The 17,316-nt window shown below is 40.6% G+C and overlaps 1 protein-coding gene across 1 annotated transcript in view; it reads left to right on the top strand.

Annotated features, from left to right (window-relative positions):
- LOC123242903 (vomeronasal type-2 receptor 26-like) overlaps positions 1-12,985 on the top strand; it is a 43,471-nt gene extending 30,486 nt beyond the window's left edge. Inside the window, exon 5 of the mRNA XM_044671019.1 lies at positions 12,042-12,985. Within this exon, the coding sequence (XP_044526954.1) occupies positions 12,042-12,985 (944 nt within the window). The remainder of the gene's footprint in view (positions 1-12,041) is intronic.
- The last annotated feature ends 4,331 nt before the right edge of the window (positions 12,986-17,316 follow it).

The raw sequence follows: 17,316 nt of genomic DNA, 5'->3' as shown, positions 1-17,316 counted from the left end.
AAAATTGCCTATTCATGTCTCTTGCCCATTTATCAATTGGGGAATGGCTTGATTTTTTATACAATTGCTTTAACTCCTTGTATATTTGAGTGATTAGACCCCTGTCAGAGTTTTTCGTTATAAAGATTTTTTCCCAATTTGTTGTTTCCCTTCTGATTTTGACTACATTGTTTTTGTTTGTACAAAAGCTTTTTAGCTTAATATAATCAAAACCATTTAATTTACATTTTGTAATTTTCTCTAACTCTTGCTTGGTTTTAAAATCTTTCCTTTCCCACAGATCTGACAAGTATACTATTTTGTGTTCACTTAACTTATTTATAGTTTCCCTCTTTATATTGAAGTCATTCACCCATTCTGAATTTATCTTGGTGTAGGGTGTGGGATGTTGATCTAAACCTAATCTCTCCCATATTGTTTTCCAAATTTCCCAGCAGTTTTTGTCAAATAGTGGATTCATGTCCCAAAAGTTGGGCTCTTTGAGTTTATCATACGCTGTCTTGCTGATATCACTTACCCCAAGTCTATTCCACTGATCCTCCCTTCTATCTCTTAGCCAGTACCATATTGTTTTAATGACCGCTGCTTTATAGTATAGTTTAATATCTGGTACTGCTAGGCCCCCTTCCTTCACATTTTTTTTCATTATTTCCCTTGATATTCTTGATCTTTTGTTATTCCAAATGAAATGTGTTATAGTTTTTCCTAATTCAGTAAAGACGTTTTTGGTAATTTGATAGATATGGCGCTAAATAGGTATATTAATTTGAGTAGGATGGTCATTTTTATTATGTTATCTCGTCCTACCCACGAACAATTAATGGCTTTCCAATTGTTGAGATCCAGTTTTATTTGTTTGGAAAGTGTTTTGTAGTTGTTTTTGTATATTTGCTGTGTTTGTTTTGGTAGATAGATTCCCAACTATTTTATAATGTCTAGGGTGATTTTAAATGGTGTTTCTCTTTCTACCTCTTGCTGCTCTAATGTGTTGGAAATATATAGAAATGCTGATGATTTATGTGCATTTATTTTGTATCCTGCAACTTTGCTAAAGTTGTTGATTATTTCTACCAGCTTCTTAGTTAATTCTCTAGGATTTTTTAAGTATACCATCATATCATCTGCAAAGAGTGATAGCTTAGTCTCCTCATTGCCTATTTTGATACCTTCAATTTCTTTTTCTTCTCTAATTGCTACTGCTAGTGTTTCTAGTACTATGTTGAATAATAGAGGTGATAATGGGCATCCTTGTTTCACTCCTGATCTTATTGGGAAGGCTTCTAATTTATCTCCATTGCATATGATGCTTGTTGATGGTTTTAGGTATATACTGTTTATTATTTTTAGGAAAGGTCCTTCTATTCCTATACTTTTCGATGTTTTCAATAGGAATGTATGCTGTATTTTGTCAAAGGCTTTTTCAGCATCTATTGAGATAATCATGTGATTTTTGTTGGTTAGACTATTGATATGGTCAATTATGTGGATGGTTTTCCTAATGTTGAATCATCCTTGCATTCCTCATATAAATCCTACCTGATCATGGTGGATGATCTTCTTAATTACTTGCTGGAGTCTCTGCTAATATTCTATTTAAGATTTTTGCATCTATGTTCACTAGGGAGATTGGTCTATAGTTTTCTTTTTCTGTTTTTGGTCTACCTGGCTTTGGAATCAGTACCATATTTGTGTCATAAAAGGAATTTGGTAGGACTCCTTCTTTGCTTATCATATCAAATAATTTATATAGTATTGGGATTAGTTGTTCTTTGAATGTCTGATAGAATTCACTTGTGAATCCATCAGGTCCTGGTGATTTTTTCTTAGGGAGTTCTTTGATGGCTTGTTCAATTTCTATTTCTGATACGGGATTATTTAGGTATTCTATTTCTTCTGCTGTTAATCTAGGCAATTTATATTTTTGTAAATATTCATCCATATCTCCTAAATTGTTATATTTGTTGCCATATAATTGGGCAAAATAGTTTTTAATGATTGCCTTAATTTCCCCTTCATTAGAGGTGAGGTCTCCCTTTTCATCTTTAATACTGTCAATTTGGTTTTCTTCTTTCCTTTTTTTTTTATTAGATTGACCAGTACTTTGTCTATTTTATCTGTTTTTTTCAAAATACCAGCTTCTAGTCTTATTTATTAATTCAATAGTTCTTTTACTTTCGATTTTATTCATTTCTCCCTTAATTTTTAGTATTTCTAATTAGTTTTCATCTGGGGGTTTTTAATTTGCTCGCTTTCTAATTTTTTGAGTTGCATACCCAATTCATTGATCTCTGCCCTCCTTAATTTGTTAATATATGCACTCAAGAATATAAATTTCCCCCTGAGTACTGACTTGGCTGCATCCCACAGAGTTTGATAGGCTGTCTCGTCATTGTCATTCTCTTCAATGAAATTGTTGATTGTTTCTATGATTTCTCCTTTGACAAATTGGTTTTGGAGAATCATATTGTTTAATTTCCAATTGGTTTTTGATTTGACTGTCCAGGTGCCCTTACTAATTATTATTTTTATTGCATTATGATCTGAGAAGGTTACATTTATTATTTCTGCTCTTTTGCATTTGTTTGCAATGATTCTATGCCCTATTACATGGTCGATCTTTGTGAATATACCATGTGCAGCTGAAAAGAAGGTATATTCCTTTTTGTCCCTATTTATTTTTCTCCACATAGCAATTAAATCTAATTTTTCTAGGACTTCATTCGCCTCTCTTACCTCTTATTTATTTTTTGGTTTGATTTATCTAGATCTGAAAGAGGAATTTTTGTCCCATTTTATTAAAATTATATAACATCTTATTTCTAGCAATCTTTAGGAACATTACCTAGAGCACCTCCACAAGTGACTTGGAGCTTAGTGTTAGTAAAGCAAGTCCCTTTGGTGTGAGTAAATCAAATCCCTCCACAAACTTGCCCTCATTCATACACAGCTGTTTGAGTGATGCACAGGAGGTGCTTGCCAGACTCCTGAAGAGCATGAGCACTGCAAAAGGACTTGATACCCATAAAGCTACAGCTGTATTGGGATCCTTTGTTTACCCTTTTATCATTTTGCTTGTTTCACAAGTTCTGTGTATGTTAGGGATACCTCTTTGATAAACTGATTATCTTTTCTGCTTGGACTGATACCCTTTTGGGAATTGAGGCCCTTCTACTTTATTTGGCTAAAAAGAAATCCCAACAAAGAAACAATCAGTGGTCCTTAGCTGCCTGCTTATCTGATCTTGATAATTATAAGGAATTTATTCCACATTTGCAGTCTAGAATGCATTTGCTTCCCATATTTCTGGTTTGTTTTATGCACTTGGATGTGGGAGATTAGAGGAACCCAATGCTTATATGCACTTAATCCAAAATGCCAGCCACATCTTTTAATGGGAATAGTTGTTAGGGATGCACTCATACTTCTTTAACCTTGGAGAAGGGATGTCCTGGAAGGATTGGGGCAGGATGGTTAGGACTTGGGTAACTATTTGCTTCCCATCAGTACTGCAAAAGTGGGGCCAGAATGCCTGTCCTGCAGTCAGGAAGGTTTATCTTCCTGAGTTCAAAATTGGGCCAAATATACTTTCTAACTGTATGACCCTGGGCAAATCACTTAGCCTCAGTTTGCCTCACTTTCCTCATACGTAAAATGAGCTGAAAAAAAAAGACAAACCACTCCAGAACCTTTCCCAAGAGAACCCCAAATGGAGTCACAAAGAATTGGACAAGACAGAAAATAAATGAATAATAACAAACAGCTATATGGGAAACTATAAGCAAATTTTACTGTCATATGTTTGGGAGGAGAATTTCTCCACATTCTAATATTTGACTGGGAGAAAATTAGTAGCATCAAGTTTTTACCTCTACTACAGCCATACCATACTGTGAAGCCAGTTCAACGGTGCTATGACCAGAACAGGAAAACTGGATGATTGGTGGGCTGTAACTACACCGTGTCCCTATAAAATAGGACTGTGCCCCCGGGGCCAGGGGTACACAGAGAATGTTTTCTTACTGTGGGCCAGGTATGCATTGACAGGCTTTTAGGATTTTGCTTTTCTACAATAATAAAATATACTATTGACTTTTCAAAAATTGGCAGGGATACTATAGACTGGGCAGGATTTCTTCTCTCTCTACTCTCTCTACTACCGTACTTTGTTAAAGGCTCAGATAAAGTTCTACCTTCTCCATGAAGCCTTCCCTGTACTTCCCAACTGACTCTTTCACACTCAAATTTCCTTGTATTTATTTTGTACATACTGTCACCCTTATAGAATGAATGTTCCTTAAGGATATTTTTATTCTTTTTTATTCATCTTTTTATTCTTAGTGCCAACACAATCACTGGAAGATACTCTGTAAAATGAGCTGATGAGGGAAATAACAAACCAGTCTAGTATCTGCCAACTAAACTCCACATCAGGTCACAATGAGTCAGACATGACTGAACAACAGTCATTCTCTTTTTACCCTGGCCTTCCTCAAAAGTCTGTTTTGCTTCTGCCAATTGATTCTTACTATGACCTCCCTTCTGTCAACTCCTCACCTTATCCTTTTTCTCCCCTACTTTCTTTTTAAGTAAGATATATCTCTATAACCAAACTGTATGTTATTCCCTCTTTGAGTCAATTCCAATCAGAGAACATTCAAGTCTTGCCTACCCTCCCCCCATTTTCACCTCCACTGTAAAAGCTCTTCCTTGCATGCCTCGTTTATGTGAGATTAGTTACCCCATTCATACTCTTCCTTCTCCTTCTCTCAGGGCACCCCTATTTCTCACACCTTCATTTTTTTATTGATCATCTCATCAGTCAACTCACACTTGTAGCTTTTTTCTGTGTATGTTTCTTCTAACTGCCCAAATAATGATCCTTAGAAGATACAACTAACATTTTAACCTTATTGATTCCTTATGATTTCTCTTTCATGCTTACCTCTTTATATGCTCCTCTTGAGTCTGGTATTTGAAACTCAAGTTTCCTATTCAGCTCTGATCTTTAAACCAGAAATATTAAAAACTCCTCTATTTCATTAAATATCCATTTTTTTCTCCTAAACGATTATGCTCAGTTTTACTGAGTAGATTATTCTTGGTTGTAATCTTAACTCCTTTGACTTCTGGAATATCTTATTCTAATCCCTATGCTCCTATAAATTGAAAGCTCCTAAATCTTCCTCTGGCTCTTGTCTCCACAATATTTCTGGCTGCTTATAATATTTTATTCATGTAGAATTTAGCTATAATATTCCTGGGAGTTTTCATTTTGGGATCTCTTCCAGGATGTTATTGGTAGTCTTTCCATTTCTGTTTTACACTATGATTCTAGGATAAAGTGCAGTTTTTCTTGATAACTTCTTGAAATATGATCTCTAAGGTCTTTTTTTAAAAAATCCTTACTTTCTGTCTTAGGATCAATACTGTGTATTAGTTCTAAGGCAGGAGTGGTAAGGAGTAGGCAATGGGGGTTAAGTGACTCGCCCAGGGTCACACAGCTAGGCAGTGTCTGAGGCCAGATTTGAACCCAGGACCTCTGGTTCATCTCCAGGCCTAGGTCTCAACCCACTGAGCCACCCAGCTGCCCCCTCTAAAATCTTTTCTTCATCATGGCTTCCAGGTAGTCCAATAATTCTAAAGTTATCTCTCCTGAATCTATTTTCCATGTCAGTTTTTTAAATGAGATATTTAACACTCTTTTTTCATTCTATTGACTTAGTTTTATTGTTTCTTGATGTCTCATGGAATCAAAAGCTTCCACTTACCAACTATACTTTTAAGTAATTACTTTCCTCAGAGAACTTTGTACTTCCTTTTTCATTTAGCTAATTTTAAGGAGTTCCTCTCTTGGGTGAATTTTTTGTACCTCTTTTTTCCATTTGAGCAATTCTGATTTTCCAGGAGTTCTCTTTGGTGGATTGTTATATGTCTTATTTTTTAAGGTGTTACTTTCTTCAGTATTTTTTGTGTCTCATTTGCCAAACCATTGATTCCTTTTTCATAATTTTGGGTCACATCATTACTTTTCCTAATTTTCCCTCTATTGTATGTGATTTTTTGAAATCCTTTTTGAAGTCTGTTGGAAATTTTTGTTGGCCTTATATCTTTCTCAGTAAGGTTTTATTGGACTCATGACTTGTACCCCAATATTCTCAGGGGAGTAAAAAATACAGTTTAAAGTACAGTTTTAAAGCACAGTTTTTCTCTGACTAGGGAAAGAAATGCGGTAGTTAGTTTTGTGGCTTTTGTTAAATTTTACCTAAAAGCTTCAGTCTGGGAACGAGTCCAGGGACAGTCCCAGAGAAGCCAGGAGGAAGGGATAAATATAACCTGGACAGGAAGTTCCCCCAGTAACTTTCTTGAAGATACCATGTTCCTTTGAAAATGTATCACCCTGAATTTATCTCTCTGGGCCAAGCATGGTTATAGAAAATTGTGAGTTTGATAAGGTAGCAGGGAAGAGTTGGGGGATAAAAATCTTGTTGGAGGTTTGTAATGCTTCTGTACAGGTGCTCAAGATTGTAAACATCACAGCCCCCACTCCGACAAGGGGTTGGACGAGGGGTGGGGGTAATCTTGCATCAGTATTATTATAAAAAGTATGTTTTACACGTAGATGCTTCCGCTTGCCACCAGGGCATTTTTTTGCCACCACATTTGCTTTTAGGTCACCTGCAACCAGGGGATGTCCCCTTTAAGAAGCTACAATAAACTTGTAGTCTTTTACTTCAGACCCAGAATCTAGAAATTATTAGTAGAAAGAGGAGGTACATCATTCGAGACCCCTGTCCCACTCAGCCTCATGTCTAATTCCCATCTTTTTCTTTGAAAAATTGCTTATGGCTATTTTGACAACCTTATCTTCTAAGTTTGTGTCTTGATTGCCCCTATTATCCTAGGAATTTTTGACAGTCAGGTTCTTTTGTTGTTGTTTACTTATATTTTTCAGGGGATCTGAAAGGTTAAAACTATTTTCTTAATGCTAAGATGTTGTTTTAAATATTCATAAATATTGATCAATATAACACACATAAGCCAAAGCTTTTTGTTGGGGGAGGGTGTTTTTAATAATTTTTAAGAGTGTAAAGGAGTCCCGAGACCAAAAAGTTTGAGATTCACTGCTTCAGAGGACATTTACAAAAATGGTTAATTCTGAACTTTGACATACACACATAGACCCCTCCCAATATTTCTACATGTCAGCAAGACACTGACGGAGGTTGTAGATGAAACCACGAGCCTCCATTGTGTACTGCTTGCTTTAAAAAATAGTATATAATAAATTCCACATGTGAAAAAAAATCACATGCTTCCATCTGCATTCTGGCTCCAACAGTTCTTTCTCTGGAGCAGACTTTGTCATAAGTTCTTCAGCATTGCCTCAGATCATTGCATTGCTGAGAGTAGCAAAATCTGTTACTGTTGATCATTCCACAATGTTGCTGTTACTGTGTTGAACATGTTCCTGGTTCTGCTCATTTCACTCCGCATCTGTTCATGTAGCTCTTTCCAGTTCTTTCTGAAATCCTCCTGTTTAACATTATTTTTAAAAAATGTTGACTTGCACATGCTCTCCCTCCTGTCGTCTCCTCCCTTCTCCTTATAGCCATGCAAGATATTTCCGTATTTGCTGTACTGCAAAAGAAAACACAGACCAAATAACAACAACAAAAAAACAATCCATAAATTATAAAGTAAAACAAAAAAACATTCTGCTTCAGTCTGCATTCAAATACCATCAGTTCTTTACTTTGAACTTTTATGTTAAAGTTAGGTTGTACTTACCTGGGTGTAGGGAGACACTGTCCCAATTTCAGGCTTTTTCATGCTGCTATTTTCAGAACTAATTCTCGAGGTCCTCAAATTTTTGGTGTTTCCATGGTAATATGATCCAAGGAAAGTTACAGTCGTTGCTCCACCTGGCCTGTGCTCTGGTCTTTCACCAGAAAGAGACCTGATTACCTTTCAACTGAAAGGTTGTTGTTTTTTTAAAGGAATACTGAAACTTTTTTATTTAGCATTTAAATCAATTACCAAAACTTAACTGAAGAGTTCAATTCCTAGTCTGGCCTTCTACTTGTATCAGGTAACAGACATCATCAGACTGAAGAAGAGCAACGCTTGGTGACCTGAGAATCATCTTTCTGGTTTATGTGTTGTTAGTTTGCCCCTTTATAAGACGGACACCCTACCTAATCCTGCCACCAGTCTTTCACATTTGTTCTTCCCCCTACTGATAAATAATGTATCGCTCTCCCATCTAGTATAAATCCAAAAGGGTGGAAAGGAACCATTTTCTATTCCTTCCAAAATCAATACTTGGTGCTTGCTATCTTGGAACTGAGATCAGAGACACTGCTTTCTCGTGAGCAATCACAAACACTCTTATCCACCAACACAACTATGGCCAGGGCCTCTGCTCCTCTGTGGTCATAAGTTCTAATGTCCCTATTCACCCTGGAACCTGGAACCTTGAATCAGAACTATACACAGAACCAGCACAGGAACCCCTTTAATCTCTTTCTGACCCCCTTAACATCTGTAGGCTGAGAGCTCCTGAAGCTGCTCCTGCTGCTGTACTTACTTCCAAGGCCCACTGCTATTACTGACATGGCATTCGCTGCCCTCCATGTTTACCACCAGAGCCCCAAGTTATCTTGGGCTGGATAAACATCTCACTTCAAATTTTTGCTGGCTCTGCCAAGAACGCAATTTGATGCGTTAATTTAAAGTTGTTTTGAGGCAAATGTTGGGAGACAATACTTTGCCATCTTGGCTCCTCAATAAATGTTTGTTAATTGAATACTATATGTATGTCCCTGTGCTAGTTATGAAAGATGTAAAAACAAAAAGCATCTTTGCTCTCGAAGAGGGGTACCAAGTGAATAAACATTGTGATACCTTTCTATGAGAAACATATTAGGATTGTCTTTTCCAATTCTAAATCAGCACCATTAGCTCTCACAAAACAGCAAAACTTCCACTCTGCATGACACAGGTAGGACTTTGATGCATTCTCTTCACTGTCATTGGCCCTAGACCCTTCAGGCTGTGTGCACTGAGCACTGTGGCTTTGGACTCAGGAAAATTGCCCAGAAAGGTGAACCCATCTGCTGCTTTGACTGTGCCCAGTGCCCAGAGGGAGAGATTTCCAACCAGAGAAGTAAGTGTTTGAGCATAACCATGAAGTTGCTGGCCTGGGAGACAGGAAGAATGATGTTCTTAATAGAAATAGGGAAGATAATGAGATTAATAGATTTTGATGTGAGGGGGAACTTCAGGGTGGCTCTAATTTACACTCCACTTATTATTAGTGATGTGGAGCATTTTCCTTCATCTGTTGATAGTTTTGATTTATTCCTCTGTGAACTAGTTGTTCATATCCTTTAACCACTGATCCACTGGAGAAAGATAACCATTTTCTACCAGTTCCTCTCCTGTGGCTAACATACATTCCTAATTCACTCTTTTAAAAAAACACAGCTTCACCTGCCACTTTCTGAAGTGATCTCTTCCTTTTCAGTGACAAGCTGCTGCTTCCAATTTCTCTAATTACCATCAGGCTTCTGATCCCATTATACTACTGGAACTCTTTTCTCCAAGATCAGTGATGGATTCACCTGCTACTTCCAATGGCTTTTTCTTATTTCTAATTCTTCTTGACATTTCTATAGCTTTTGACAGTTGACCACTCCTCTGATCCTGCTAGAAAATTATAACCTCCCTTGTCTTCTGTGACACTGCTTTCTCCTAGTTCACCTCTTATCTAACTACTCCTTTCCAAACTCTTTTGATGAGTTTAATTCCATTCAACCAGCATTTATTAAGTACCTAAGATATGCTAGGGACTGTGCTAAGAACTACAGAATATAGTTACTGACCTCAGGTTCCTGATGGTTTATAATCCATCTCAAATTCCATCAGTAGAGGGATTCCTAAAGGTTCTCTTCTGGCCCATCTCCTCTCTCCATACCCTCTCTTGGGGCTCTCATCAACTCGCATAAGCTCAAGAACAATCACGATTCAGATTTCCAGTCCCTTTATTCATCTCTAATTATTCCTCTGAATTTTCACCTGCATTGCCACTTTTCTGTAGGACATCTCTTATAGAATAGCCCTTCAACAGAGCATAGTAAGCATGCTCAAAATGAATCTTACTATCCCCTAATCTGCCACTTGTCCAAACTTCCCTTTTCCTGCTGAGAACACCACCATCCTCTCAGTCACCCAAATTCATAATCTGTTACATTTTACCTCACTTTCACATTTCTGAAAAATAAGTCTTTATTGGTCTAGGCTCTTTTTTCATTTACTATTTCTTGACATATCAGCTTTAGAATTTTTTATGGTAAAAGTATTCAGATATTCCAATGATCCTTAAATATTTTCTTCATCTATTTTCTAGGTCAGCTATTTTTGCCATGAGATACTTAATATTTTCTTCTATTTTTTCAGTCTTTTGATTTTTTTTTATCCTATGCCATTCTAGTGCTTATTACAGAAAAGCAGCTTACATAACAACTAATTGGTCACAAAATGGAGGCTTACGCTAGAGCTGTTCATGCTAAGTTAACTTGCTTATTTCTACTATACCCTGTTATCCCTACCTCCTTCCATTATTTCTCTTGATATTTTAGATTTTTAATTTTCCTATTTTGTTACTTTATTGAGTTCTATAAAAATATTCCTTTAATAATTTCATTGGTATAGTATTAAAACTGTAAATTAACTTTGGTTGACATTTTCATCATCATAGCCCAACCATGAGCACTGAATATATCTGTAGCTATTTAAATTATTGTTTGTTTCTTTAAAGAGGACTTAATAATTGAATACATATTATAATAGAATCTTTTTATGTTATTTGGTAGACTGATCCCTATATATTTTATGCATTAGAGAAATGCTGCTGATTTTTTAGGGTTTATTTGGAAACCTGAAACTTTACTAAAGCTATTCATTGCCTCAGACAGCATCCTTTATAATTCTTTAGCATTTTCTAAATACATCATCGTGCCATTAGCAAATAGGGATAGCTTTACTTTCTCTTTACCCCTTTAATTTTTTCTTTGTCATATTGCCATTACTAGAATTGCTAAAAATTAGGTCAAACATAGGTAAAGTCAGCATCAGCCATGCTTTAGTCCTACTTTTTTTAGCATATCTCCATTGCATATGATATTTGCTTTTGATTTTAGACATACATTTTTTATCTTAATAAAAGGTCCCTCTCTTCCTGTACTTGAAGATTTATGTTTGGTCTACTTGTAAGATGCAACATACTCAAAAATGAGCAAACCCAGTGATTTGGTAAGGGCAATTCAATTTGATTTCCTCATTTACCCTTGTTTCCTTGTTCATTTTTAGAAAGAAAATCTCTTAATGGCTTCTCTGTTGTTGATAATCTTCTCTCATACCTACCCTTTTCTCACAGGTATGGCTCTAGGATTTCCTTACCTCTTACCTGGCCTTGGTAATGGGTCCAAACCAGTTTTACTCTTCTTCTTTTTGAGTTCACCCTGTCTAAAACTGCTAAAATAATCTTTGCAAGTCATAAGTATCATCAAATCATGTCTTTACTGATAAACACTTGATCTATTACATCTAGGATAAAATTTAAACTCTTTAGCTTAGTGTTCAACATTCTCTTACAATTCAAATCCAGCCTGCTCTTCCAGCCTTTCCACTTCATGGGTTCTCTTTTCCTTCCAAACTGGACTACTGACTATATCTCAAATTTTACACTCTATCCCTTGCCTCCTGACTTTGTACAGGCTGTACCTCATTCCTGGAACAGCTCCCATTGCTCTCTTCTGATATCTTTATCTTCTTTAAGTTTCATGTAATCTTCTTTTTACTAAACCTTTCCCAGTTGGTTTTCTTGCATTCATTTGAGTATATGTTGCATCTCACCAGTAAAGTAAACACAAAATCCCTGAGAGTAGAGACCATTTTGTTTTGTTTTATTGTATTTCTCCATTGCCTAGTACAGGACCTTGGAATTAGTAGATTTTTAATGATTGCTTACTAAATTGCAGATATGGACAATTGTATGAAGTGCTCAGAAGATCAGTATCCAAACAGAGAGAAAGATCGATGCCTCCCAAAGATAGTGACCTTCCTCAACACTGAAGAACCTTTGGGATTGACTCTGACCTGCATGGCTCTTTCCTTCTCTCTCCTCACACTTCTGATCCTCATCCTCTTTGTCAAGCATCAAGACACTCCCATTGTCAAAGCCAACAACAGGGTTCTCAGCTACACTCTCCTCATCTCTCTCATCTTTTGCTTCCTCTGTTCTTTGCTTTTCATTGGCCATCCTACCACAGTAACCTGTCTTCTTCGGCAGACAACTTTTGGAGTCGTTTTCACAGTGGCAGTTTCCTCTGTTTTGGCCAAAACCATCATGGTGGTTCTGGCCTTCAAGGCCACAAGACCAGGGAGCAGGATCAGGATGTGGGTACAGCCTAGAGTGTACAATTTTCTTGTCCTCATCTGCTCTATGATTCAAGTAATTCTCTGTGGGATCTGGCTGGGGACCTCACTTCCCTTCTTAGGTACAGACACTCTCTCAGAACCTGGCCACATCATCATTGAGTGTAAGGAGGGCTCTGTAATTGCCTTCTACTGTGTCCTGAGCTACATGGGCATCCTGGCCTTGGGTAGCTTCATGGTGGCTTTCCTGGCCAGGAACCTCCCTGACACTTTCAATGAAGCCAAGTTCATCACATTTAGCATGTTGGTCTTCTGCAGTGTGTGGGTCTGTTTCCTCCCCACATACCAGAGTTCCAAGGGCAAGGCCATGGTGGCCATGGAGGTGTTTGCCATCTTGGCCTCCAGTATGGGGTTACTGGGCTGCATCTTTATTCCCAAGTGCTATGTGATCCTGCTAAGAGCAGATAGGAACACCTTAGAATGGTTAAGAAATAAAGCAGATTCTAGAGCCAAGAACTTTGCCTCAGAGGCTCTTTCAGGAGTATAAGAAATACTGGATAAAACATCTGTATTAGCTGCAGACAAAAGTAATTTAATATCTTGGTGATACCTGATCCTTACCTCCTTTCACAGGTTAAGTTCTTCTGACTGTCCCCACATCTCAATGCAATATCAACCTTAGAACCTGCCCTTATAATTGAAAGTCTAATAAGCAAGGGTTTTGTTCCCTTCACTCCCTTTGTTCCTTTCACTCCCTAGGTTCTGCGCAGCCTCGGAGTCATCCTGGACTTAGTGCTTATTAAACTCACCTTGTTTCATTTCTTCATCACTTTTTTTTTTAAACACTTACCTTGTTAGAGTCAATACTGATCATTGGTTCCAAGTCAGAAAAGCGGTATGGGTGAGGCATTGGGGGCCCAGGGGCACACCACTAGGAAGTGTCAGAGGCCAGATTTGAACCTCCCACCCCTAGGCCTGGCTCTCAATCCACTGAGCTGGGGGGGGGGGGGGGGGGAGAGGGCAGAGTCAAGATGGCCACTTAGAAGCAGCTAACTTTGAGTCCTCTGCAAAAACCCTTCCACACCAATCAAAAACAATGTGCTTCAAGGGAACAGAAAACCAAATCTAATAATAGGACAGAGGTGGGGGACCCTCCTGCTCCATTCAACTTAAAAGGTATGCAAAGAAGTCTAAATTCTCAGTTTAAGGAAAAAGAAGAAAGTCCCAGGCCCCCTCCCTCACCTACTGAGCTGAGACTCAAGCAGAATTTCAGGTTTAGGGCTCCAGCCTGGAGAGAGTGTCTTGCTGTCACAGCTGTGATAGGCTCAGGACTCTGACCACAGCTAGCAGAAAGGCAGTCACCTCTCTCCATCTTGGGTCTTCACTTCTTGAGGTTTTGGCCTCAGGGCACATCCAGCTCCATAGATCAGCTCCACCCAGTTTTATCCACAGGGCAGATAAGAAGCCTTGGGGGGGGGGGGGGGGGCAGGGAAGCTCGATCTCCAACACCCCTCCCCCATGGACTGAGATGAGAGCCATGGTAAGAATCCTGCTGATTGATATCCCAGGGTGAAGGCTGTAACTTCCACAGATATCTTGATTAATGCTGTGGGAAGCCCAGGGCTCTGACTGGGCAGCTGGCAAGGAGGTGGCCAGCAGAAAGGAGTAGAGAGGAGGATGAGGTAACTCCCATTGAGCTACCTAGCTGCCCCCATCTTCATCACCTCTTGCCTGAACTTCTGAACTATTGAGACTCCCTTGTTCCAGCCTCTGCCCCCATTTTAGGGGCGCAATTCCATCTATAACTTATTTTTCTACTGTTCCTCTGCTTCGGATGCCATTTGTCCTCATCCCTTTAGTAGTCTAGGCATCCCAACCTAAGACAGATGGCCAGTGTCACTCCTTATAGAACAAGCATTAAGGAAAGGCCCTTCTCTGAAACAAGAGGCTTCCCACACCCTGCTTTGTGCCAGACTGAATAATGCACTAATACACTTTTATGGTATAAGCTGCTTGAAGACAAGGCCTCCTTTATTCTTTCTCCCTGTATCTCCAACACCTAGCACAGAGCATGCCCACATGTACTTAGTGAATATTTTATGAATGAATAAGAATTTGTATGATTTCTCTCACAGAATTTTAATTTTTTTAATTTTTTTTTTTATTTTAAACCCTTAACTTCTGTGTATTGACTTATAGGTGGAAGAGTGGTAAGGGTGGGCAATGGGGGTCAAGTGACTTGCCCAGGGTCACACAGCTGGGAAGTGTCTGAGGCCAGATTTGAACCTAGGACCTCCCATCTCTAGGCCTGGCTCTCAATCCTTGAGCTACCCAGCTGCCCCCCTCACAGAATTTTAGAACTGAAAAGACCATGTGAGTCCTAGAGAGGTGACCTATTTTGCCTAAAGTCACATGGCTACAAAGAGGTAGAGCCAGAATTTTAATCCAGGTCCTCCTACTCTTTTCCATCACTCTTTTCTTGTACCATTTCTCCTCTCCCTAACATATTTCTTTATGTTCATTCTATGAATACAAATTCCCAGGACTATAATGGGAAGTGAAAAATGACTGGTATTTGGGGTCTCAAGTGGCACTGAGCTGTTCTATCACCTCTCCATCTTACTTCTCAAAGTATGAGCATGATGTGAAGACCAAGATACCCTCATAGTTCAATCTCATATACTCTACAAGCATTCTCTCCTTCCTGGTGGGGAACACACTGGAATAAGAAATGCCAGCTCCCATGATGAGGCATGAGACCAAGTCTTAGTGGAAATTCTCCTCCTCTTATTACCACAGCCCCTTCATTCTATTTTCAACAACAATGAAAAAAGCCAAGGGGGTTAGAGCTTTGAGAGATCTGAACCTTGAGGCCAAAACTAGGATTCAAGTAAACTTGGGCCCCAAGTTATTACTAGGAATTTTTCAACTTGGGACAAAACCAGTTATGGTTAGGGGATTTTGTATTGCCCAGGATGTCAGTGCCCCCCAAATTAGCCCCTCACTAAGACCTCTTTTAGCTGAGCTGTTGTATTCCCTGGGCCTAGCAGCTGGGCACATGCCACCCAATCAAGACCGGCTGTGAGCTTGGCATAACAACAATCCTGGGTGCCCACATACTCTGGATGAGCCAGATCTGCCATTCTCAATGTTACTGAAGCGGCTCAGCCCAGGGTGAAGGGTCCCTGAGGAGCACACACACATACACACATGCACACACACACACACACACACACAAACACACTGAGCTCCTCACGCCAAGGCTGGGCCAGGCTCCACATGCCAGGGTCCAGGTGGAATAAAGCTCTTCCTTGCAGGATGACCCAGGCCGAGTCACAAGAGGGGAGGGAGGGGGCTCCCCTGTGAAGAGTGGGCTATGTGTTACTCTCAGAATATGTTTCTCAAAAAACCCCTGGCTGAGCAACGTGCTATTTCCACGCATGCTGACAAGTGTGTCACCCAGGGAACCCTAATCCCGAAGGCCCCGTGCTTTTGCAGGGTTGTGCCCCGGGGTAGCCCCCAGTTAGGCTGCGGGTGTTCAGAGTTGTGGTTGTCCTATTTTCTGATGGGTAAAACCTTTAGATTGTAAGTTTTTGCCCACCAGCTTCTGGAGGGAAGACAGGAAAAGGCAGGCCTGTGGCAAAAGGGCTCTAAAAAGTTGAGTTCTGCCATGAGAGGCCCATGAAGAGAGGGAGATGCCCTTTTCAGGAAAAAGAGAAAGAAAAACTTTGTCTCTTTGGCTCTGAACTTCCGACTCCGAATTTCTATTGCCAGAGCCGGTCTCCACCCCTACCACACACAGGCCACAGGGGCGGCGCTGCGGAGACTCAGGCTACAGGTTGAGACCAGGGAGGTCAGAGGAGAGCCCACTCCACAGGTGCGCGGCGCCAAAGCTTCGTGGGCCTGCGCTTGCTCCGGATTGCTTCCCGGACAGAACCATAGTCACGTGGTTACATTCCGTCCCTCCCCTTCATCTCCATATTCCTCTGCAGTCCTACCATAACCCCACCCTCACAGGGACTACCGTGGGTTCACACCTACCACCCCCAACCGGATTCACTGGAAGGACATCACTAGCTTTGGGGAGGCCTCGGATGTGCATCGTCCCCAGGGGCCCTCCCAGCTCCTAGCTCCCGGAGCCCTACCTTCTCCCAAGCTTCTCCGAGGAAGAATCCCGGACTACATCTCCCAGAAGGCGTCGCGCCGAGAACATCCAGGACTACGTCTCCCAAGAGGCTCGGCGCTGCGCCCTACGCCCGTTTCCGCTCCCTCCCCTTTCTTCCACGTGACCTGTGTCCACTTTGCTCCTGTGGTGAGTCTCCCGGAGGGTTTCCCAGAGCGGGCCGTACGCAGATATCCCGCCCCCCCCCCGCCCCCACCGATTCCCTTGAGGACTCAAATGTCTTGAGCTCCTCGTCCCCTGCCCCAAAAGAGCCGGGTGTCCGAAGACCCCCATAAGAACCCAGATGTCCTCACCTTCCTCCACCCAAAGGGACTCGGACATCCAGAACTCCCCGACCCCACCAAAAGATTCAAATACCTGAGCCCATTGATTCTCTCCAAGGGACCCCAGCGTCTGTAGGCCCCTGACTCCCGCAAGAGAACCCAGACACCCCAAACTCCTGTCTCCTCCTAAAGGAACCCGAATGTCCTGAGCCTCAGCCTCTCCCCCCAAGGAACCCAGGGCTCTGTTGCTCCACATACACACACCCCAACCCCTCCAAAAGAACGTACTAAACTTAGCTCTCCCGGAAGGACGAGGCACTCGGACCCCCATGTGCCCAAGATAGCCCGGGGTCTGACCAGCCCGCCCCTCCCATTTTCCGCCCCTCCCCCATCAGTTGAGTACAAAGGCCTGCAGTCCCCCTTCCAGCCCCC

This window comes from Gracilinanus agilis, chromosome 3 (assembly GCF_016433145.1).
Source record: "Gracilinanus agilis isolate LMUSP501 chromosome 3, AgileGrace, whole genome shotgun sequence".
NCBI classification, from domain to species: Eukaryota; Metazoa; Chordata; class Mammalia; order Didelphimorphia; family Didelphidae; genus Gracilinanus; species Gracilinanus agilis.
The sequence above is the reverse complement of the archived record's forward strand: the minus strand, read 5'-3'. Positions and strand labels throughout refer to the sequence as shown.